The following is a 23,908-nucleotide window of genomic DNA, read 5'->3' as shown; positions in this document are numbered from 1 at the left end:
ACTCCTAAGGTAAGGCCAGCTAAAATGAACTTTTTATGCCAGCCAATTCATGCTCTCACCTCTGATGCATTTATTTCATTCCGTATAGAAAAGCCACCGATTTGTGTTGTTTGTCAATCGATTCACTTTACTTAAATAGAATTGCTATTCTCTGGTTAAACTTTCAGATTTCCTTGGAAAAGAAAAAAATAGCTGTCAATCGTTTATTTAGCACGTGTATGTAACGTTTAGCCAAAGGGCCGGCTCTTCTCCGTGGGAAACAAATGCAGCCCTGCTGAGACAAACGCCCTCTGGTCCTCAATGTCCCGGGGACTGCAGACAAGCTACGCCCTCAGATCCTCCGAGGTCCAGGCAGCAGGAGAGCGTGGGCAGTCTGACATCTCACCCTCCCTCCCTGCTTCTCGGTGACCGAACACCTAGCAGTGGAGAGGTGGGTGCTCGGGCTGCAGGGTTTGGCCCCGCCGCAAGGCCACTAACCCCCGGGCTGTCTGCAACCCCGTGTGAGGGGGCGGCTTCAGAGGTCTTGCTCAGGGAGCAGGGAAGCTGGCCTTAGAGCTACATGGACGGGGAGGGGGCGGGCGGTGTCTGAGCCCAGGGGGCGGGGGTGCAGTGGAGGCGGCGGCGTCTCAGTTCTCGCGAAGTTTAGGGCTGGGCGGGAGGCGGCGGTGGATCCGCGGCCGTGTGGGATGCGCTCGGAGAAGGAGGGGGCCGGAGGCCCCGGCGTGGCCGTTGCTGCGCGGAGCCAGAGCGGAAGGGAGAGGACGTCCACCGCAGACGTTCACATCCCCCGGGAGTCGCCTCGGCGAGAGGCAGGGGCACCGCAGGCCTTGTCCTCCAGCTGTGCAGGCAGCGCAGGCAAACCTCGCGAGGAGAAGAGGACGGTCCTGAGCAAGGTAGGTGCGACCAGAAACGGGGCGGGGTGGAGAGGATGAGGGTCCTGCCCGGCTTGGAGGGGCGAGAACGGTGGTGCCAGCAAAGTCGGGAGAAGAGTCGAATCCTGAGCCTGGCGGGGAGGGCGAGGGAAGGACGCGGGGTGGGCGGAGCGGTGCTGGCCACCCGCGCTAGAGGAGGCGGAGGGTTTCAGCGAGATGGGGCGGGGAGAGGATGGGGTGGTGCGAGCAAACGCCCTGGGAAGACTTTGGTCCTTAGCGAGGCGGAGGCGGGGCAAGGGAGGAGGGCGGGGTGAGGAGATGCGGGCCTACGTCGCGAGGAAGACCTTCCCGACCAAGGAGGAGGCGGGGCTAGAGCGGGGCTGGGTGGGCGAATGGGAGAGTGGGCGAGGCCAAAGGGTAGGCGCTCGGGGCGGGGCTAAGGCGCATTCCTTGGGCGAGTGGGCGGGGCCGAGGAACTGGGCGGGTGCACAAGGTCGGGGGCGGAGCTGCTAGCGTATCAGCACCGCGGACAGCGGCCAGGCTGCGTGTCCTGAGCCCCTCCTGCAGCCAGAGAGTTTTCGGAGCACTTCTGGTTTGGGGAGAAAGAAACGTATTTTCAGTCTCTGGAGGTGGACGTGTCCTATTGGGGCTGAGACGCTGGGCTCAGCAGCTCCACAATGTCGAGGACCTGGGCCTGAAGGGACACAAAAGGGGTGGGTGCGGCTCAGGGAAGGTCTTATCAGGTCCAGGGAAGCTGGGAAGAGAGCCTGGGAAAGCCTGGTGGCGCGGTGGGAGAGGACCCGCAGTGTGGACACTCTGGACTGGAGGCGAAAGGTGTCCAATGCAAATGGCATTCCTCTTGGCAGTAAGAGCAAATGCACTTTGATTTGTTACTGCTGCTAACATTCCAGCATACATACATTCCCTGCATGGGTCTTACCTTCTAGTGTGGCTTACCCTGCAGAGAGAGTGTAGGAGAAGCTATTATTTTTCAACTCAGGCACAGACATACCAATGGGTTGTCCAGTAGTAATGAAATGGTTATATGAAAAAGAACTGTTATGCACAGCCTTTTCTGACCTCAGGGATCCTTTTTCAATTATTCACACTTCATTACCCTTGTGACAGCCATGTTCTCGTGTATGTTTTTCTTAACCTTTCCTAAAATATGTGTTTCTGCTAGACTTCTGGATTAGATTTTCCTCTGAGCATGAATACAGGTCACCAAGCATTGAAATAATTAAAGCTTAATACAGTAAGAGTGAAACAAAACCCAGCCAGCTTCCTTTCCCCAGGTAGTCATCCGGCGCCTTCCTCCCAGCCTCACCAAGGAGCAGCTGGAAGAGCAGCTACACCCACTACCTGCACACGATTACTTTGAATTCTTTACTGGGGATCTCAGGTGAGAAGCTGTTTACCAACATTAAGAATCTGAGAGGCATTGTCTCTTTCTGGCAAATTATTGTAGATAATAGAAGACATCTCCATTTCCATCTTCTTTCCCACATGTTCCCAGAAATCAGAGCAGTCCTTTATTTCTGCAAGTTATTTTAAGTAGGTAGATCATTAAAGGCCTCTAAAATAGATTTGAAATATGCCTCTACTGGCACCACCAGTCTAAGAAAAAAACAAAGCCATACCATGTAACAACATATTACTTAATTTTTGTTTTTGAGTATCAACAAACCATATTTCATGTAGCTTTTTAAAGTAAAATGTATTAAGATATAACAAAGTAAATTGAATATATAGATGTATAACCTGATAAATTTCACAAGAGAAAATGCCCATGTAACTAACACCAGATAAAGAAACAGAAATTCTAGGCCCCAGAAGTCCCACTCTGCTCCCTTCCATCACTAATACCCAGCCTCCACTCCACTCCTCTCAATTTATACCTTTTTCAATTCCCTTTTACAACTTGGGAGATGGATGACTCTGACAACACTTTTTATTTTCAAATCTCTCTTTTGTTAACAAAGAGAGTGCTGAGCTCAGGTTAGACCTTCAACAGGTGACAGTTCAGCTGTGATTTAGTGATTTTCACTATGTTTTTATTATTATCTTCATTGTTATTATCCTTTTTATCTTCAATATCATGAGTTCTTATTTATGGTAGCCATAAAACTTTCCTTTTGAATAAATACATTAAAATAAATAATGTTAGTCTATTCAACAAAAAATACCTCTAAAAGGTACATATAAATGGGGTTTAAAAAAACAAAGATGATATTCAAATGACTAAAATTTAAGAAAATGTACAGTTAAAGGAGGGCTGACACTGGACCCCAACTGCTCAGATTGGAATCCCAGGCCCACCTTTTAACTTATGGCACCCTCTGAAAGTACCTAATTTCTCTGAGCCTCAGTGTGCTCATCTGTGATATCAGATTGAGAGTAACTGCCCTGAAGGAAATTGGTAGTTGTGAGAGCAGAGAAAGGCTTAGTTCTGTGTAGACCCTGTTCATTGTGCTACAGTAAATACTCTAACACCTAAAAATGATCTCTAAATCAGTAAAGAATCTTTTTTACAATATAACATTTTATTCTATGAAGGAATTATAACTAGTTTGTATTGCAACCATGATGCCAGATGAGGCATGACTTTGCTTTTCAACCCCTAAGAACCAGTATTTTAGCCCTGGCTCCATGCAGTAGAGAAACTAGAGTCTTTCCCAAGTCATTAAAAAGGTATCAGTTAATGTTTTGTTTGTGTGTGTGTTGTTGTTTTTTGCTAAAGAATATCCAGATTGTTGTCATTTACTGGGAGATGAATCTTTGACAAAGAAGTTTTATCTGAAGTACTTTTGTTGTATTCAGACAAGGAAAACAAAGGCAAAATTAAAGAAGTCATATTTTTTACTAACCATTTTCACTATTATTTCTTATTTCAGTCTTTATCCTCATCTCTACTCAAGAGCGTACATTAATTTTAGAAATCCTGATGACATTCTTCTTTTTAGAGATCGGTTTGATGGCTACATCTTCATTGACAACAAAGGTTGGGTCATTGGCTTTTTAAACCCTTTGTTACAATCTTTAAGTACATTAATTACATTATGCTGGAATATTTGTGAGTTTTAATAAAAAAGCTATCAGATACTAATCTAAAGTAAAGCAGAAATTTACATCATGTTATTGTGATTGTGTGCTTGTTAAAAATTAAAATGATATATAAATGGAAAGAATTCTAACAGTTGTGTGTTATCATTGGAGATTTTTCCATATAAATGCGCTTTCTGGATAAGTGAATTTTGCTTTTTATGTCTCCAAACTAAATTATTTTACCCATGTTTGATAAAACTTTCTAAAATATATTATTTATTTATATCAGTATCTTCCTAAAAAAATATTCTTCATAATTATACCATTTCTGGATGATGTCATGAGGGAAGGGATTGTAATACTGAGCATCAGTTTTTGACCCTGTTTAACAGGGTTGTCTGCTGAGACAATGTAATTTACCTCTACTTTAAATGGTTCCAATTCTCTGTACTTTTTAGATTCTACTTATGACTTTTTTTTCTATTTCCTCCTTTCCTGTCAGACTGTCAGCCATTGTGTTAACTGCTATCATGTGTGTACACTTTTAAGAGCATATTGTTTTCTATACACCCATCACCAGCCAGCCTCTTTCCATTTCACCCCACCCCCACTACTGACAGTGTTTTCTTCCCTTCCACTGTGTGTGTGTGTGTGGGGGGGGGAGGTCACAAACTAGAAAAGCGGGTTAAAGAGTGACTAGATTGAAACCCAGACATTTTTGCTGTGAGTAAAAGCAAGTTTAATGCTTGACCTATTTGACATTTCTGTTGAATGCTCATTTATTCAGTAATTCATTCAAGTGCCTTTTATCTTTCTTTTTAAAAAATGGTGCTAAAATACACATAACATAAATTTACCATCTTATTTTTTTAAGTGTGTAGTTCAGTAGTGTTAAGTATATTCACATTGTTGTGCAACCAATCTCCAGAACACTTTTTAGCTTACAAAGCAAAAACTCTGTACTCATTAAATATCAACTTTCCCCATTTCTCCCCACACCCCCCAGCCCTGGCAACAACCCTTCTAATTGCTCTTTCTATGAATTTAAATACTCTAGATACCTCATAGAAGTGAAATCATACAGTATTTGTCTTTTTCTGACTGGTTTGTTACACTTAGCGTAATTTTTTCATGGTTCATTAATGTTGTAGTGTGTGTCTTCCAGACAAATGAGAGAATTACAATATCATAGTCACCTGATCATTCCTGATAAGTCCAGAGTGATTACTCAGTGGGTTCAGTATGGAGGTAGAGTGTGCTATTTTTATTAAGCAGCTAGCAGATTCTCTCAGTGAACATTTTTATGTGCATGCCCCCCCCCGCCCATATCACAACAAAGTGAATTTCAATCTGAACTTTATTATTTGAACAAATCTTACTTGAATATTATGTATACACTTTGAAGGCCCCTCTTTTAGCCATGTGTCTATTCAAAAGCAAAGTACTTTTCTTGAATTCATATAGCAGATTAATAATTGAATTAACCTTCTAAAATTAAAAAGATTTAAATGTGATTAAGAAACTGATTTAAAGATATTACACTCTTTAGTGAGGAGAGAGAGGCTTATTGAGGTATAAGTAACATATGGCAAAACTCATCATTTTAAGGTATGTAGTGTGATGAATTTTAAATGTATTCAATCATGTAATCACCATTACAATATGAGAAATCGTTTTATTTAATAAAAAATTGTTCTCCTTTACTTAAATGTGGAGTCTACATGCAAAGATTGCACTTGCTTAAAAGTATAATTAAATATAGTTTAAACAGTAACATTTTCATTGTTATGTTCAATCCTTAAGAAAGCTAGATCATTCTTCTACAAAATGAATATAGAAGAATTTCAGAATGATTTTTGGAATTTGTTTTCGGTTAAAGGGCTAGAATACCCTGCAGTGGTAGAGTTCGCTCCATTCCAGAAGATAGCCAAAAAGAAGCTGAAGAAAAAAGATGCCAAAACCGGAAGCATTGACGATGGTGAGTCCTTTTTCAAAGGCTGGATTATGAAACTACCAAATTAAATACAGTTTATCTCCTTTATATGGGGAGGAGTGTATTTATTTTCTTTTTTCTCTTTAAATGTACAGATCCAGAATATAAGAAGTTCTTAGAAACTTACTGTGTGGAGGAAGAGAAAACTAGTGCCAATCCCGAAACTCTTCTGGGAGACATAGAGGCAAAGACAAGAGAACTTATTGGTCTGTTTTGCTCACTTCCTCTCTTTACTGTATTAAGATTTGTATTTATAGAGTATACTAGAGGCCCGGTGCATGAATTCATGCATGGGTAGGGTCCCTCTGGGTGGCCTGCAGGGATGGGGCGAAACCTGCAGTCCAACGCCACCTGCAGCTCTTACCTGCCGCTCCTGCTCATTCAGGCCCCACTGTGCCTGCTGTGGACTCACGCCCAATCAGTCCTATCGGGAGAGGCTCGTGCTGCCACAGCAGCGCTTGCCAGCCATGAGCCCTGCATTTGGTGCCCTCCCAAAGGGAGTGGCCTGCGGGATCTGGCTGAAACCAGCTCTCTGACATCCCCTGAGGGGTCCCGGATTGCGAGAGGGTGCAGGCCAGGACCAGTGCATGATCGTGCCGGGGAGGGACCATGGGAGGGCTCCAGGGCGTGTCCGGCCCCATCTCACCCAGTTCTGATCGGGCTGATCAGGGTCAGCTGGCCGGGGAGGGACGCGGGAGGTTGGCCAGCAGGGAAGGGACCGTGAGAGGGCTCCAGGGCATGTCCGGCCCATCTTGCTCAGTCCCAATTGGCCAGACCCCAGCAGCAAGCCAACCTACCAGTTGGAGCATCTGCCCCCTGGTGGTCAGTGCACTTCATAGCAAGTGGTTAAGCAACCTTAGCATATCATTAGCATATTATGCTTTGATTGGTTGTTTGGTTGTTCTGCCGTTTGGTCTATTTGCATATTACCCTTTTATTATATAGGATACTTATTTCTTCTTTTTTATGACTTTCATAAGAAATTGATACCTTTGCCAGGTTTGGCAGAAATGTAGAATATTTCCCACTTTTGACAGAAGGATTGCAAGACAGCAGCTTGGGAAAATATTCTGAGTATCTGTGGATGGGATAGCTTGAGCTTTCAGTTACATTATACTCGTCTTGTTTCAGAGTTGTGATGAATGAACAGTTGAAAAGACATCTGAGCACTCTGTGTCTGGCTGTATTTGGGAAAGAGCATTATATCTCAAGGTTGGAGTCAGTATCTTTTCAAAGGCCAACCACTGAAATGAGATGCGTGGCTTAAATATGAGATCATCTTGCTGCTGTTCAAAAACGTATCAGGCCTCCTGAGCAAGCCAAGCAAACAGGTTGATAAACACAGCCAGAGCACATAATCACTTAGAATCAGCCCTACACCTGCAAATGGTGTGTCTTAGAAATAAATGGTTACCTCCTACTAGCAGTCTCCAAAAACTCAAGAGTAGACATAAAACACCTTTTCATAACTAAGTTTCCTTAAGTATTTTAAATATTACATTGAAAACAAGTATTTAAAACAAAGGCAAGATGCCCTAGCCCATTTGGCTCAGTGGATAGAGTGTTGGCCTGTGGACTGAAGGTTCTTAGGTTAGATTCCGGTCAAGGGCACATGCCTGGGTTGTGGGCTCGATACCCTGTATGGGGCATGCAGGAGGCAGCTGATCAATGATTCTCTCTCATCATTGATGTTTCTACCTCTCTCTCCCTCTCCCTTCCTCTCTGAATATCAATAAAAAATATATTTTTTAAAAAATATTAAAACAAAGGAAAGAAATCTTATTTTTTAGTTAAATACTTTATTACAATTTTTTTGTTCTAGCTAGAAGAACCACACCTCTTCTGGAATACATTAAAAATAGAAAATTAGAAAAGCAGGTATGTCTGGCCTTTTGTGCATATGCTTTATGTTTCTACCACATCCACGCAGACAATTTATGCACAGACTTTTCCACCTCTTTAGAGGATTCGAGAAGAGAAGCGAGAAGAGCGAAGGCGAAGGGAATTGGAAAAGAAACGCATACGGGAAGAAGAAAAAAGAAAGAAAAGAGAAGAAGAAAAATGTAAGAGAAAAGAAACAGACAAACAAAAGAAAGCTGCTGAGAAAGAAGTAAGGATTAAGGTAATTTGGAGACCTTTCATATCTTTTTTCCAAAAATAGTTCTGCTGTCCTAATCATGCCTTTTAAATATTTGAGCTGGGTTTCTTTAACAGTAGTTCTCAAGCTGTGTTCCCTGAGCCCTTGGGGTTCCTTGGGCATGCTGTGTTTGGAAGGACCGAGTGGGTGGGAGGGTGAAGGAGCACTTCACTCAGAGGAGCCCTGCATTTAAGTACCATAGATTGGGCTTCTGCTTACATTTACTTTAATGAAGATATTTCCTGACCAAAAAAACACATATCTGAAAACCATTGGCTCAGTGTATACTAGCCCAGCCTTATGAAGGCTGACTTGTAGAACTGGGTTTCTCATAGAAATGGTTTCTGCATCTCTTGCCCAATTTTTCCTTTGCCTGATGCATTCATTTAGGAGGGTTGTTTCATGCATAGAGGGAACTTTTTGCTATGTAAAATATGTTGCCCCAAATTAGAGTCAGCCATTACCTTCTTAGTGTTCTGCTCAGATGACCTTATTAAACTTAGGTTTCAACCTAATATGCTTCTTAACTCACTCCATGAAGGGGATAAGGTGCCTTTTAGGGATTCATTAAAATTGTGTGATAGACAGAAAAAATAATCAAAGGTCAGTGCTTGCAGGAAGATAGAGAGTAGAAAGGGAAAGGATGGGGAAGAGATCACAGTCTCCATCATTGTGCCATAGATTAGTTTCTGATCAACTAAGAAGTTCTTTCCATGAAGAGAAAACATGCCAGTTCTTTAAGGGAAGCAAAGCTTTTTCTAGGCCTTTGCTTCTAAACAGTTTCTCCCATATGGAGTGTCCTAGCAATGGAGGGAATGATTTCTTAACAATATTTCTACAAAAACACATCAGCATTTGTATCAGCCAGGACTGCTTAGGTTATGCTGCAGCAACAAATAGTTTCAGAAATCTCATTGGTTTCATAAAACTCAGGTTCTCTTCTTGTTCATGTCACTTGGTCATTGGGTATTACTCATTGTAGCTATCCAGTGACCCAGGCTGATGGAGGATACATCTTGGCATTTGCCCCTACAATCTTTATGACAAGGGGAGGGAATGTGTAATATGGCAAATTGCACACTAGTACTTAAATCTTCCATGTGGAACTGACACATCCCGGTGCCCACATTTCACTGGCCAAAAAGCAAGCCACGTGACCCTACCTAATCTCAAGTAACAAATAAAAGGAAACCTTAATATTACAGGAAAGGTCTTTGTCATTGTAGAAGTTCAGCTCTGTCATGACCAGGGACAAAGTAGGTATACATTTAATGCAAATTTAATGGTCACAGGTGTGAGAACACTAACCTTTTCATTTTACTTCCTGAACAAAGAGTTGTAGCTCACTCAGTGCCTAATGCTTTCCATTCTCAAAAGCACTTTTGTCAACATCTTTGAGAATTTTTCAGGAAGAATCACTGAAACTTATAGCCTATAATTTCAACTATGTATAATTTTAAGTAAGACTTCAAGTATTTGGAGTATAGCATTGTACTTACTCAGTTTGGAGAATGGAATTAAAATCCAAAATAAGCCAAAGATATGAAAACAAATTTAAGTCAGTAAAGTAAATATAGGATCCTTCATAAAAAAAAAATGAAATCAAGACTTAAACACAGCCGAAACCGGTTTGGCTCAGTGGATAGAGCGTCGGCCTGCGGACTGAAGGGTCCCGGGTTCGATTCCGGTCAAGGGCATGTACCTTGGTTGCGGGCACATCCCCAGTGGGAGGTGTGCAGGAGGCAGCTGATCGATGTTTCTCTCTCATCGATGTTTCTAGCTCTCTATCCCTCTCCCTTCCTCTCTGTAAAATATCAATAAAATATATTTAAAAAAAAAAAAAAAAAGACTTAAACACAGCAAGAGAAAGTTATATAGTCCAAATCTGGTAGAACAAAATCTTGGTGGCAGGTTAGACCCAAGGACGTGAGTAGCCCACAGCTTCTGTTCTGAGGAGTGTCTAGTGATGTAACCTAATAGAACACATCTGACCCAATAAGCCTTTAACAAGCATCTTTGCTCAATTTGGGGATCTCTAAGTCAGAATGATTTGGAGAATTTAAATTAAAGAAAACACCAAAAACCTCTGAAAAACAAAGTCTGTGAAGAAATGCCAAAAGCATTTGTATTAATAGCCTAAAAATAGAACAAAATTTTCAGAAGTAGGTCTTTCGTTTATGTTCTACAAACTGACTTTATCCATGGTACTTAAATTTCAAAGAGCTGGAGAACTAACTGGATGGGAGGCGCAAATAAAAGGCATACTAAATTAAACACATCATAGCAACCTGCTAAGTCTGTTTGAAGAAAGGAAATAATAAGTTTTGTAAACTCTAAAACTGTTCTAAAAGCCATTAATATAAAGCAGCTTTTTAAAAAATGTTTTTTTCTTATTACAAAAGATTTTGTATTGATTTTAGAGAGGAGAGCAGGGGGTAGGGAGAGAAACATCTTTGAGAGAGAACCATCGATCAGCTGCCTCCCGCATGCCCCCTACTGGGGATTGAGCATGCAATGCAGACATGTGTCTCATTGGGAGTCTAACTGATGACTTCTCAGTGCACAGGACAATGTTCAACCAACTGAGCCATACCTGCCAGGGCAATACTTGTTTATTTTTAAAAAACTAGAACCTGTAGGTGAAAGGAAAGAAATTCATTTTAGTTCTGTCACCTAAAAATAATCACTGTGAACACAGTGTTGCAAGCTTTCTGGACATTTTCATACACGTGTGTATCAACATAGAAATAGAAATCAGATCATTCTTTTGTAACATTCCTTTATTCATTAATACCAGCATTGAGGCACCACATTAACTATCCTAAATCATTTTTCATAACCACAAAATGTTTTATTGACTGAATGTTGCCCTAGGTATTTAACCCAAAACCTGTTCATTGGACCTTTATCTTTTTTTGTATTCAAACATTTGGTTTTAATATTGGTATATAGTTTTAATTATTTATTAATAAAGTCTTAAAGTGACATTTTACTAACATTGTAATTTCTCAGCTTCTTAAGAAACCAGAAAAGGGAGAGGAAGCAGCCACTGAGAAACCCAAAGAACCTGGAGAGGAAATTGAAAGCGGAGAGGGACAGTGGGAAGCCAGTCCTGGCTGCGCCGTGGGGAAGGCCAAGCCCCGGGAGAGCCTGCTGGAGGAGCGCAGGGAAAAGTGAGCCCCACGCTTCTGTTTCTTTGGCCACGTTCAGCATCACAGGATGGTCATTAGTCATGGTCATATATCCTTTGTCAGTATGAGTCCTCCTATTTCATGGTATTCTTGGAATTCTTGAATGCTTGTCCACATTTTTGTTTCTTTTTGGTCATGCTAGGAACTTGGTAAACCCGTTTAGTCTGCAGCCTCAAACCTACCTTTAAACCAGAGAAATGTCCTCCTGTATTTCCTTTGGGTTTCTCTTGTTGAACTTTAGGTCTTCAGGATCTTCTTCCCAGTCTCGTTTCCTTGTGATTTTTATCAGTTTGTAATGTTCCTGTGTCTTCTGAGATACCATGCCCATTTGGTCTTCCAGACCTCCTTCAATTCGTCTATGGAATCATGAATTTGAGAACTTGGTCTTTCAGGTGCTGAAAGTCTTCTTGTCCTAAAAAGATAGAATTCTAAGTGCTGTAGTTCCTTTGTGGGAGTTGTCAGCCCTCTGGCCCCATGGACTTTGACACACAGCTGTAGATCCTGGTGTTGTGACCCATAGGTCTTTACCTGCTTATGACATGAGCTCACGAAAGGTCCTGGGCTTCTCTGGGAAAAAGACAGACATAGCAGTCTGCGCAGGGTCCAGAGAAAGACCATCCATTCGCTTGTCCAGAGGTAGGCCCTTCATCCTGCCCCTGACCCTGAGTTTGGTCATGTCCCACAGTCAGTAGGACCACATGCAGCTGGGCTTCTTGTCCCCTGACCCAGGGTTTCTGCCCATGCCTTGCATTTGGACACCTGCAGAGCCTCCTGGAGGCAAGGGCTGTTCTGCTCACAGGAGTGGCTGGAAGTGGATTCAGGTGCAGAGGGCAAGGTCATGGGATTAGGCTGCTATTTGCCCAGGATCACAGTAATCTGAGTGACTTATGACTGCCTTCCTTGCATATAGTTATGTAAAGTTTTCTCTCCCTCTTTTTGGTGGGTTCTAGTTTATTGGTTTGTATATAAAATTAACTTATACATGATTATCAAATCTGATCTGTTAGAATTGTGGTTTGTGTTACAGACATTTGTATTATTGCTTAGGACAGCAGTCGCCAACTGTGGTCCGTGAGGTCCGAAAGGTTGGCAACCGCTGGCTTAGGACACAGCACTGCCTTTTGTCATGTTTCCGGCACCAGTTCACGCTTTGCTCACAGATCTTTTTGTCCCCACCAGTCCTGCCGCTTCTATATGTGGGGGGTCCACAGTGGTATGTAAGGACGTTTGCTAGTGGTTGGTAGAGGGAAAGACTTTAAGAACCAAATGAGCTAACCAGCCACTTGTTTACTTACTCTTCATTTGTTTGACATATACACAAATGTTATTAAATTTCAGGTAGTTTTAGCTATGGTTGAAGCAGAAACTAAGCTTTCACTACCAGCTCTGCCTCGTGATGGATGTGCATTTGGGATACTGGGAGTCACCTGACCACATGTAGTCTCATTTACTTTATCTGCAATGAGGGGGGAATATATTTATTTTGGAGGTGTACTGAGAATTTTAAAAATATGTGTATTTGGGTACTTTACCATAGCACTTAATACACATGTGTTACTCAAGTATAACAAAAAATATTGTTAATACAGTTTATTATATTTTTTATAGTTTTTATTGAATGCCCGTGGTATGTGCATGCAAATTTGGCATTAAATGATGGGCAGACTTACTTGTTCCTTGCCTTTTCTGGAACTTATAGTCTGGAAGGGAAGACAGGTCATCAACAAGTAGTTTATGTAAGGTTACTGATCATTTGTATTAAACCACAGGTCACAAAATGACAGTGATAAAGAGCAAAAGGATATGGAGAGAAAATTTCAAGAAAAAGAACCTGAAGCACAAAGATTCCACTTGGATGATAGCAGAAAGCTTAGAGCTCACTATGAGTTTGACAAGTTTTCAAGAAGAAATGAAGAAGAGATGAAACTGGGGAAAGGATTCACCCCAAACAGGGGGAAGACGGGGAGCCAGGACCGTGGAGTCCTTGTGGAAGTAGCAGAGAGACCAGGGAGAGAACAGAAGAGTGAGGACAGCCCGGCGCCCAGAAAGGAGAGAGTGCGGAACAAGGTTCTTTTCTTCATTTGGGATAATCCCTCATTCATCTGTCTGTGCTAAAAGTATGAGATGTCCTTTTATAGGCTTATGACTGCTCTTCTAAACAGAAATTATTTTATTTCACCTAAAAAAGGAAAATCTACATAGGTGCCTGAGGTGCAGGATCTCTGACTCTGGATCCTGCGTTATCTTTAGGGTGCAGTGCCCTGAGTCTGTATTTGCTAGAGCAGTTATTCTTGTCCACTTAGTGGGCGCCAAGTGCTGAATGACAAATCGAAAAATAGAACCAGCCATCATCTTTTCACCAGGAAAAAAAAATAAGCTTTTATTTATTATAAAACTAGCACTTTCATTCTATTTGCTTGAGAAGAAATAACGGTATATTATCAGATTTACCACTAAGACAGTAAGGAAAATATTAACATTTCATGAAGCTTTCTTTTCCATTATTAACAGCATCTGATGATTAATGGACAATCAGATGGCTCATAAACACCCAGAAGTTAGATCTGCACAATCAGCACACAATTGAGATTGCCCACTTAGCCCAACAAACAGGTTTTCTTTCAGAATTTGAGGTTAATTTGTATTCAGATCACATTGTCATGGAGAGGCACTATAAATGGGTTCATCTCCCTTCCAGGGCCAGGCCCCATGATGCTGTCAGTCCCCCAAAGCCTGCCCTCCAGGTGAGCAGATGGGACTGAGGCTGCAGGTCACACCCACCTCCTGCCTTCCTGACCCCTGGCAGCCACTCCGTTCTCTGTCTCTGTGACTTTGTAGTTTCAGGAGCACTGTATAAATGAAAACAGAGTATGTAACCTTTTGAGATTGGCTTTTTCACTCAGCATGATTCCCGTCAGATCCATCCAAGTTTCTGCGATGTTGATTTTCTAAGTATTTCCAGTAAAGCCAAGGGAGATCTTCAGAAAAGCCAGAACCTTCTAGCTTAACCCTTGACTGGTCAAGTCTGCATCACAAAGGGTTTCTGTAGTTGCCTTGACCTTGGGTACATCCAGTACAGCCATGGGTCTCATGGATGGGGGTTGTTCCTATGAGCACTTGTTTTTCCACGGAGTGATTTGGGTATTTGCACAGCTTTAGGTGTGGGAACTTGCGATGACTCCTGTCAATTGAGTTTGCAGTGTGGTAGTAATGATAAAGTGCTTTGTGGGTAACAGCTCCTTTCTTACCAGACCTGGCAGGTTATGATGTGCTTTTAGGGTCAGTTTCAAACTCTGTACATGTTTCCCTGGTGAAGAACAGAGCCATGCTTGTGGGCGCGGGAGATGGTGGGTTGTCAAGCCTGCATCTTGGCCTACATACAGGGGTCATGTTGAACCCTTTCCCACTCTTCTCATTGGCCAGGCTTATGTTAGGATTATTATGATAAATCCAGGTGGTGACTCTGGGGCCTCCACACACAGCCTAGGAGTGGGTAAAGGTAAAACACCACTGGGACATGCCCACCCGAGCAAGTCGCTCTGTCCTTGCACTCCAGGTGGCGTGGAAAAGCTAGGGCTGCTGCTGTTCAAACATGCAGGCGAGGAAGGAGCACTGAGCTGGGATGGGGTTGCTGCCTCCCTCTTAGAGCGCTGGCTTTCCTGAGGAGCAATTGTTCCCACTGGGAGTACAGGTCCCAGCCTTCAGAATCACACTGTTCTTCCCTCATTTCACTCTCCTCATGCCTGGAAGCTACTTAATTGCATTTTGTGTATTCAGTCTTGTTTTTATTCCACCACCTCTAGGAGTTTAATAAGATGATGGGTATTTTCTATGAAGGGGACAGTTCAGAAATAATCCACATGAATGTTAGTAACTGTTTCGTTTAGCACTCTAAGAGCCATCTGAGGGGCCAGGACTCATTTTGTTTCAGACTCAGGTTCGCTGCTTGGCGACTGTGTGGGACTGAGATGTGTGTGTTTGACTTGTCATCTCTCAAACTGGCAGGAGAGTGCCATGGTGTACTATTTCCACAGAGTGTTGTAGGTTTGAGCAGTAACATAGTAACTGTATTTTCATGGCTTTTTATTGCCTTGAAATGCTTGGTTTCTGAGATAGTGTTGTGAAAAAGGCTGATTTTTAGCTGTAAGACTGATAGTCTTTAGATATTTAAGATCTTCAGTCCCTAGAAACAGTGATGTTGTTCCCTCCTGCATTGCCAGCCCTTGGAAGAGTAACCCACCCTTTTGTCCTGGCAGGACCGGCCGGCCTTGCCACTGTACCAGCCAGGAGCTCGCATGAGAGCACGCGAATGTGGTGGAAGATTCTCGGACGAGGGCCGAGATGGGAGGAGGGCTGAGGCAGAAGATTCATCAGGGGCTGGTTCCAAGAAGAGCAAAGAGGCAGAATGAGTCAGCATGCATGCCACGGTTGTGACAAGGGTGAGCTCACATTCCAAATTCCATGGATTAGAAATGTATACAAGAGTCTGGAATATAACCTGCAAGGTGAATCTGCTCCTTACAAAGAAACTAGAAACTGGTGGCATAGAAACAGTCTTTTAAAAAATTGAACAGAGTTTTCTTTGATTTTACCATTTCTAGTATAAACTTCTGTGTATCATTTAGCCACAACAGAGAAAACAATCTCTTTGGGAAAGTAGAAAAGTATGACCAAAACAACATGAATTCTGAAGCACTTTAAACACGTTGTAGGAATAACTTACACTTTGCATTTCATACATTTGTAAGCGAATAATCTGTTGGGATTTGTATCTCATTATGCTTCTTGTGAGGCCTCGTTTCTGGGAGGTGAGCAGCTCTCATTCCATTGTAATCCTGGTAATTCAGCCAAGTGTTCGCCTTCTGTCCTAAGATCCCAGGAAGTCTGTTGTACTGTAGTCCCTTGGATAGGAACCTAACACTATGTAAAGCCCCACAGCTTTCATTATGGCCCTTTTAACAATTTGGCCACTGACTTGATCAAAATAGTTTGACATTCTTTTGATGGATGTGCTTGTGGTTTATAACCACTATAGTTTAAGAATTGCTAACATAAATGGCGTTATTTTGGGACATGGATAATTTAGGTACAGCATCTAGGTTTTTTCTTTTTGCAGCCTGAAGTAATTTTAAAGTGACTTTATGTAGCTTTCTGCAAGTATGCATTCTATAGTATTTTTTCCTTTTAGTGAAATTTTAAAATGTCTGGGTATTTTTGGTGCTATGTTTTGAACCTAAATAAAAATTTTAGTAGCTATAGATTTGAAGTCCAGTTATTGTACTTTTCCTACATAGAATTTTACACAATAAAATTTTGCTTTTTAAAATGTACTTTATATGAATATTTTGTTGTTATATTTATTCCTTATTAAATAGGAAATGTTTGTCAAAAAACTAAGAATGACTCATTTATCTTTAAAAACATCCGTAGTTGTTGGATACAGTTTTATGGCATTGCTATGTTCTTGTTCTTTACCTGTGAGCTCCAAGAACTTGGTGGGGAGGGTAGAGAAGGACTTGCTGTGGATTCAGCCAGGTCCAAGTGATTAGAGGAGCTAACCCTGGCTGGAAGGGCTAGATAGTAACATTTTACAATTTGTAAGCTATATGGTCTCTGTCATGTCTACTAAACTGCTGTTTGGTGAGAAAGCAGCCAATACATAAATGAATCCAATAAAACTTTATTTATAAAAATAGGTAGCAGGCCATATTTAACTCACGGACCATCGTTTGCTGACCCCTGCTTAGAGGATGCATTAGACTGAATCTCCTCAACAGTGAGCAGCTGTGGTCCTTGCTGCTCATTTTGGCTTTGATCTGGAGATTTCGAGACCTGAGAGATCAGGACATAGTAAATCTTATTTCTAAGGCCCCCATCTTAGTTCTATTGGCTTATTGGCTTGTTTGTATTTTAGTGATCAAAGACATGGAGATCTTTAGAGCTCATTTTCAAAATTTGTGGTTTAGAACAATGGCTCTCATACATTTTGGTCTTAGGACTTATTTACATTTTTCAAAATTATTGGCAACCCCAGAACTTGTTTATCGACTAGATTATATCTATTGATGTTTACTGTATTCAGAATTAAAACAGAAATATTAAAGCACAAAAATACATAAATACATGTTCCATTTACTGTCATAGTAATAGCATCACTGCATATTATGTAGCCTCCGGAAAACTCCACTGTACACTCAGGAGAGAATCGGAGTGAAAAGGAGAATAATACCTTAGTCTTAATATAAAAGTAGTTATATCAAGCCCAGCCAGTATGGCTCTGTGTTTAAGCACCAACCTATGAACCAGGAGGTCATGGTTCAATTCCATGTCAGGGCATATGCCTGGGTTGCAGACTCAATCCCCAGCAGGGGGCGTCCAGGAGGCAGCCGATTGATGATTCTCATCATTGATGTTTCTATCCCTCTCCCTTCCTCTCTGAAATCAGTAAAAATGAAAAAAAAAATAAAAAAGTAGTTACACCAAGAGAGAACCAAGTAGGTAAGTCTGAAACTCACTCTCACTATAAACCCCAATCCTGGCAAGACACCATACAACCAGAAGGTAACCCCCAATTACCAGCTTGTCCTTGAGGAGAACCTAGGGTCCCCATATCTAGCATCTACTTTTAAGGCTCTCACCTGAGGGATGGGCCCCCAAAACACCTAGCTCTGTAAGTCAGTGGGCTTGCATCCATGAGACCCACAGGACTGTAGGAAGCAAAGCAGCAGTTCTTAATGAGTGCATGGGTACTTGCTGTTGCCCTCACCCAGGGCTCAGCACAGAGGAGCAGACAAACATGTCCGTCTCCCAGAATTTTCCTGGAAGAGCTTGGAGTACAAACTGCTGCCCCGAGGGGCGGCTTCTCATTAGCACACATCCAAGTACTGACTGCAATCCTCCCTGGAGCTGGGTGCAGCTGGTGGGCCCTATGCCCACCTTCTCCCTCTAGCTCACTCCAATGATAAAACCAAGTTGCCAGCATATCTCTGGAGGGAGCTTTTACATTTTTCTGGTGTGTCAGCTTTTGTGGCTCCTGCCTGAGGGTCAGCCCCTGGATCACCAAGCTCTAATACAGAGCAGGGCTTGCCTTCACAAGTCCCCCAGGACTTATTTCAACCAAAGAAACAGTCTTTACAGGTGTGCAGGAGAGCAAGCAAAAAAAAGAACACAAACCTCTCTCAGTTCCTCCCTGCAAGGGATTTGACTGCATCCTCTTGCATCTACCTGAGGATCCAGCTCCTAATCAGCCTGCTTGTGGAAGCTGACTGGGATTGTAATCTAACCTATACACACAGCCTAGCACAGCTTTGGGCAAACTACAGCCTGCAGGCCGGATCCGGCTGTTCTATCCGGTTCTCTTGCTGTCCCCTCCGCTCCTTTACTTTGAATTTATATTAGTTCACACAAACACTCCATCCATGCTTTTGTTCCGGCCCTCCGGTCCAGTTTAAGAACCCATTGTGGTCCTCGAGTCAAAAAGTTTGCCCACCCCTGGCCTAGCAGGTAGCCTAGCATAGATTAACTTTTATTTAGAATTCTTAACTTGATCAGATTAACCTGTAAATCCACTTAGATCGCTCTAGATTTCATAGAGTGTAACCATCCTATCTAATAAAAAAGTAATATGCAAATTAACCATCACTCTGCTACACCCACAAGCCATGCCCACCAGCCACGCCCACCAGCCAATCAGGAGCGAATATGCAAATAAACCCAACCAAGATGGCTACAGCCACAGAGAGCAGGAGGGAAGCTTGGGTTTCCCCGGCAATGGAGGAAGCCAAGCTTTCCGCCTGCCCTTGCCGGCCGAGGCCTCCACTCAAGGCTACAAAGTTTCAATGATAGAAGATACATAAACCCAAACAGAAATGGCAGCAGCCACGGAGCTGGAAAGAGCAGGAGGCTAGGGTTGCCCACGGCGATGTAGGAAGCCAAGCTTTCCACACACCCTGGCCGGCCCAGGCCTCGCTTAAGGCTACAAAGTTTCAATTATAGAAGATACATAAATCCCCCCAAAAATGGCTGCCGCCACGGAGCAAGCAGAAGGCTTGGCTCCACTCCAGGCTACAAAGTTTCAATTGTAGAAGATAAATAAACCCCAGATACCAGGGCCTCTGCTTGGGTCGCCAGGGGGCATGGCCGGCCTGCAAACCACCACAGAACCCTAGCTCAGGCCGCCCCACACCCCAAGGGAACCCCCACCCTGATCCGGGACACCCTTCAGGGCAAAGCAGCTGGCCCCCACCCATGCACCAGGCCTCTATCCCATCTAATAAAAGAGTAATATGCAAATTGACCATCACTCCAACACACAAGATGGCTGCCCCCATGTGGTCAAAGATCCTGCCCCCAGGTGGACACAAGATGGGAAGATGGCCACCACAAGATGGCCAGCAGGGGAGGGCAGTTGGGAGGGACCAGGCCTGCAAGGGAGGGCAGTTGGGGGCGATCAAGCCTGCAGGGGAGGGCAGTTAGGGGTGACCAGGCCTGCAGGGGAGGGCAGTTCGGGGGGACCCAGGCCTGCAGGGGAGGGCAGTTAGGGGTGACCAGGCCTGCAGAGGAGGGCAGTTCGGGGGGGACCCAGGCCTGCAGGGGAGAGCAGTTGGGGGGACCAGGCCTGCAGGGGAGGGCAGTTAGGGGAAAACAGGCTGGCAGGGGAGCAGTTAGGCATTAATCAGGCTGGCAGGGGAATCGTTAGGGGGTGATCAGGCTGGCAGGCAGAAGCGGTTAGGGGCAATCAGGAAGGCAGGCAGGTGAGCAGTTGGGAGCCAGCAGTCCTGGATTGTGAGAGGGATCGGTGGGATTGGGCCTAAACGGGCATCGGACATCCCTCGAGGGGTCCCAGATTGGAGAGGGTGCAGGCTGGGCTGAGGGACACCCCCCTTCCCCGTGCACGAATTTCGTGCACCGGGCCTCTAGTGTCCTATAATTTGTTGAGTTTAACAGAAAGGCTGATATTTAAATAGTTAAACTTCCATACTGTGCCCCTCCCTGACATTGATGATTGCAAGAGCTGTTTTTCAGGAACAAACCCAGGGGGTTGTAGGACCAGGGGGTTGATCTGGCTGAATCTGCCCCAAGCTGGCAGAAGCTACTTGGAGGACCCTCTAGTGACCTCCTCATGAACTTTTCTCATCTATATATATAAAAGCCTAATATACTCAATGTCTGACCGTTCGGTTGACTGCTTGACCAGTTGCTATGATGCACACTGACCACAAGGGGGCAGATGCTCTGGTAGGTTAGCTTGCTGCTGGGGTCTGGCCTATTGAGACTGGGCGAGAGGGCCAGACATGCTCTAGAGCAGCCGTGGGCAAACTACGGCCTGCGAGCCGGATCCGGCCCGTTCGGCTATTCCATCCGGCCCGTGGAGCCGAAAGAGTGGAGGGTTCTCTTGTTCTCCCCTCCGCTCCTTCACTTTGAATTAATATTAGTTCACACAAACACTCCATCCATGCTTTTGTTCCGGCCCTCCGGTCCAGTTTAAGAACCCATTGTGGCCCTCGAGTCAAAAAGTTTGCCCACCCCTGCTCTAGAGCCAACCTCCCATGGCCCCTCCCCGGCCTTTAAAATACTACTTCTAATTAATTTCCTTTCAACGTGCACGAATTTGTGCACTGGGCCTCTAGTTATAATATAAAATCTCTTCCCAGGAGCAGAGATTTTCCACCATTTTTGAACATCTATGTATGTATAGCTATGTTTTCTAACTATACATGTGCAGGAATGTCCCTACCTATACATGCCATGACAAAATTCATGTTTATGCATGATATCCCTGAATAAAGACAAATCCAATCCTTTGTTCAGGACACACTACTTTGGGACTGATCTTTGGTGTGTCCTTGCTTGCTGGCTTGAAATAAAGTTTCTTCTCATAAAATCATCTCAGAGTTGTCTTTTGGCTGGCAGCTACTGAGTAACTGGACCAGGTTTGGTCTGGTAACAGGATCCTCCCCTTTGGAACACTGACAGATCTTGGTACACACTCAACTATTGGGAACCTCTAAGAGCAAAGATGGTGGCTTGGACAATCATAAAGGTTTGAGAGGCAACCAGCTATCTGGGCTGAGCTGATTGACAAGGCTCATCTCCTACAAGAGACGAATTTCTCAAGACTAGAAGAGATGACTGTTTTATCTAATGCACAGAAACCAACACAGTCAAGGAAAATGAAGAAATAAGTAACTATTTTCCAAACAAAGGACAAGATAAATTTCCAGAAATAGATCTTAATGGATTGGAGATAAGTGATTTACCCAACAGAGAGCTCAAAATAACTGTCATAAAGATGGTCACTGAGCTCTGGCTGGCATGGTTCAGTGGTTAGAGCGTCAGCCTGAGCACTGAAGGGTCTTGGGTTCAATTCCCAGTCAAGGGCACAAACTTGAGTCGCAGGCTCTTTCTCCACCCTATCAGAGCACATGTGGAAGGCAACCAATCCATGCTTCTCTCTCTTCCCCCTTGTCCACTCTCTGAAAATCAATGGAAGAAATGTACTCTAGTGAGGATTAACAAAGTAAAAAAGATGGTCACTGAGATCAGGAGAGCAATGCATGAACAATGTAAGAATTCCAACAGATTGAAAATGTTAAAAGGTACCAAACAGAAACAGAGATTAACAATACAATATCTAAACTGAGAAATTCAACAGGGGGGCAATAGCAGGCTAACTTAAGTGGAAAGATGGATCAGCACACTCAAGGGCATGGCAATAGAATTTACCCAATCAGAGGAGCAAGAAGGAAAAAGAATGAAAAGAGTAAGGATGTGTTAACATAAAAATGTTCAAACCTGTAAAGAATTTTTGTGAGTTTATTTGAGTCAAACTGTCGACAATTGCCAGAAAGCAGAACCCCAAGGGGTTGAGATAATGCTCTGGAGAATGGCGGGTTACATCTATATTTACACATTGCAATCAAAGGAAGGGATATAGGTGGGTTACATGAAACCCGTTGGTGATAGACTAGAGAGGCTGGAGAAAGCCAAGTGAGGAAAACTCCTGGGATTGGATAAAAAGTAAAATGATAGACACATACTTAGGTGGGTGCAGGAACAATTAACATGATAACAATGAAGGAATTTGTGGTATCTGTCTTGGCGCCCACGCACATTATGTTGTGTACCTAGGGGTCCAAAAAAAGGTAAGTTACAAGTTACTGAGATATTTCAAGGGTATGTTATTATAGATGCCAAAAGAGAGGCTCAGTTAAGGTAAAGGTTGACCTTGTCAGTGAAGATACAAACCTAGGACGGAACTACCCACCATAACTGCTTTTAGTTAAAGTTTAATTTCAGACCATCCTTTGTGGTTACTTTATATCTCTGAGTTTGCAAGACCGCCATGCAGGCCTTCCCTGAGCTTGTCAAGTTAGTATGTGGCCCCTTTCGTCCACAGATAGCTTAAAGGACTTAGAAAACAGGATCTAGTGAACTAATGTATGCACTATTGGAGGTAAGGGTTCCAGAAGGAGAAGAGAGAGGGTAAGGGGCATAATTGTGTTTTGTTATTTATTGATAGAGGGGAAAAATTAAAAAGACCCAGAGTTTGTGCCACATCACAATCTAGGTTTTGGCTTCCAAGAGTTGTCCTATGATAGAGGTTTGTTGAAAGTTCAGTTGGGATAATCAACTCATTCCAATACTTAAGGAAAAAACAAAGTAAAGCAGTCTTACAAATGACGGCCTGCAGTCACAATGAACCTGTTTCTAAAGAGTATCTCACAACAGAAAGTAAAAAAGTTCCAAAGAAGCTCCTTAAGGAAAGGAAACCTAGAACTCCAGTGCTCCAGAAGCTCCCCACACTCCACAGCCACTTCTAGACCCAAGGGATTCCCTTCTGCAGACACGAAAGCACACAACACCAAAGGAACAAGAACACATCTGCAAATCGACATTTCATTGACCAATCACCCCAGGACAGCGCATCTTCACCAACTGCAGAAAATAAACAGATATATTCCTACGAGTCTTAGAGCTCCAACCAGTTCTTTTAACTGGAAATTGTGTGATATGAATGATCAACTATTTCCCAGGAGGTGGCTTTAGGAGTAACAACTACAATAATAAAGGATTGCAAGTTATTTTGGTAATGCTGATATAGAAGCACCACTTCCAATAAAAATATTACAAGATTTTTACAATACAGACTTAAAATAAGAAAAACAGTGTAACCAGACAATCAATGGGTCCGGACTGCCTGTCACTACTTGAGCCAATTCAGCAGACAGGATTGGATCACATATGAGCATTTATTCCAATAATGCCAACAGTATGGGAGAGCAGCAGGTCATTCACGAATGTCTGCTCTGCCTCCCACCCTAAGCCATCTGCTTATATTGGGTAGAAGGACAAAGATTACTTGGGAAAGTAGGTAAAAGGGATAAGAATCGATTGCAAAATGGGCAGTTACAGGTAATTTGGGCTGGGGGTTGGCAAAGGACTGGGGATATGCAAGAGACTGAGGGTTTTCAAAGGGCTGAGCCTCTGGTTTCTACAAGGTTGTTAATCTTTCCATGATAATAGGCAGCTCCAATATTTTATTTCTGCCCCTAACAACAGCATTCTATATATGTCCATACTGAATTTTATGACATAACTTATTAAAGGTAACAATCACAAAAGTTAACATGTAGAACTTCATGTTCAGAGAAAAGTTCCTCTCATTTCT

The 23,908-nt window shown here is 43.2% G+C and overlaps 1 protein-coding gene across 1 annotated transcript; it reads left to right on the top strand.

Moving 5' to 3' along the window:
- Positions 1-333: 333 nt before the first annotated feature.
- On the top strand, positions 334-16,625 carry UPF3A (UPF3A regulator of nonsense mediated mRNA decay). The gene is made up of 10 exons (XM_080659491.1): positions 334-897; positions 2,172-2,274; positions 3,767-3,873; positions 5,797-5,895; positions 6,006-6,116; positions 7,733-7,788; positions 7,874-8,032; positions 11,060-11,220; positions 13,008-13,305; positions 15,495-16,625. Exons 1-10 carry the CDS (start codon positions 687-689, stop codon positions 15,645-15,647), a joined length of 1,458 nt encoding a protein of 485 aa, XP_080515617.1. The 5' UTR covers positions 334-686; the 3' UTR covers positions 15,648-16,625.
- The last annotated feature ends 7,283 nt before the right edge of the window (positions 16,626-23,908 follow it).

This window comes from Plecotus auritus, assembly GCF_963455305.1.
Source record: "Plecotus auritus genome assembly, chromosome: 3".
In the NCBI taxonomy this organism is placed as follows: domain Eukaryota; kingdom Metazoa; phylum Chordata; class Mammalia; order Chiroptera; family Vespertilionidae; genus Plecotus; species Plecotus auritus.
This window is presented reverse-complemented; position numbering and strand designations above follow the sequence as displayed.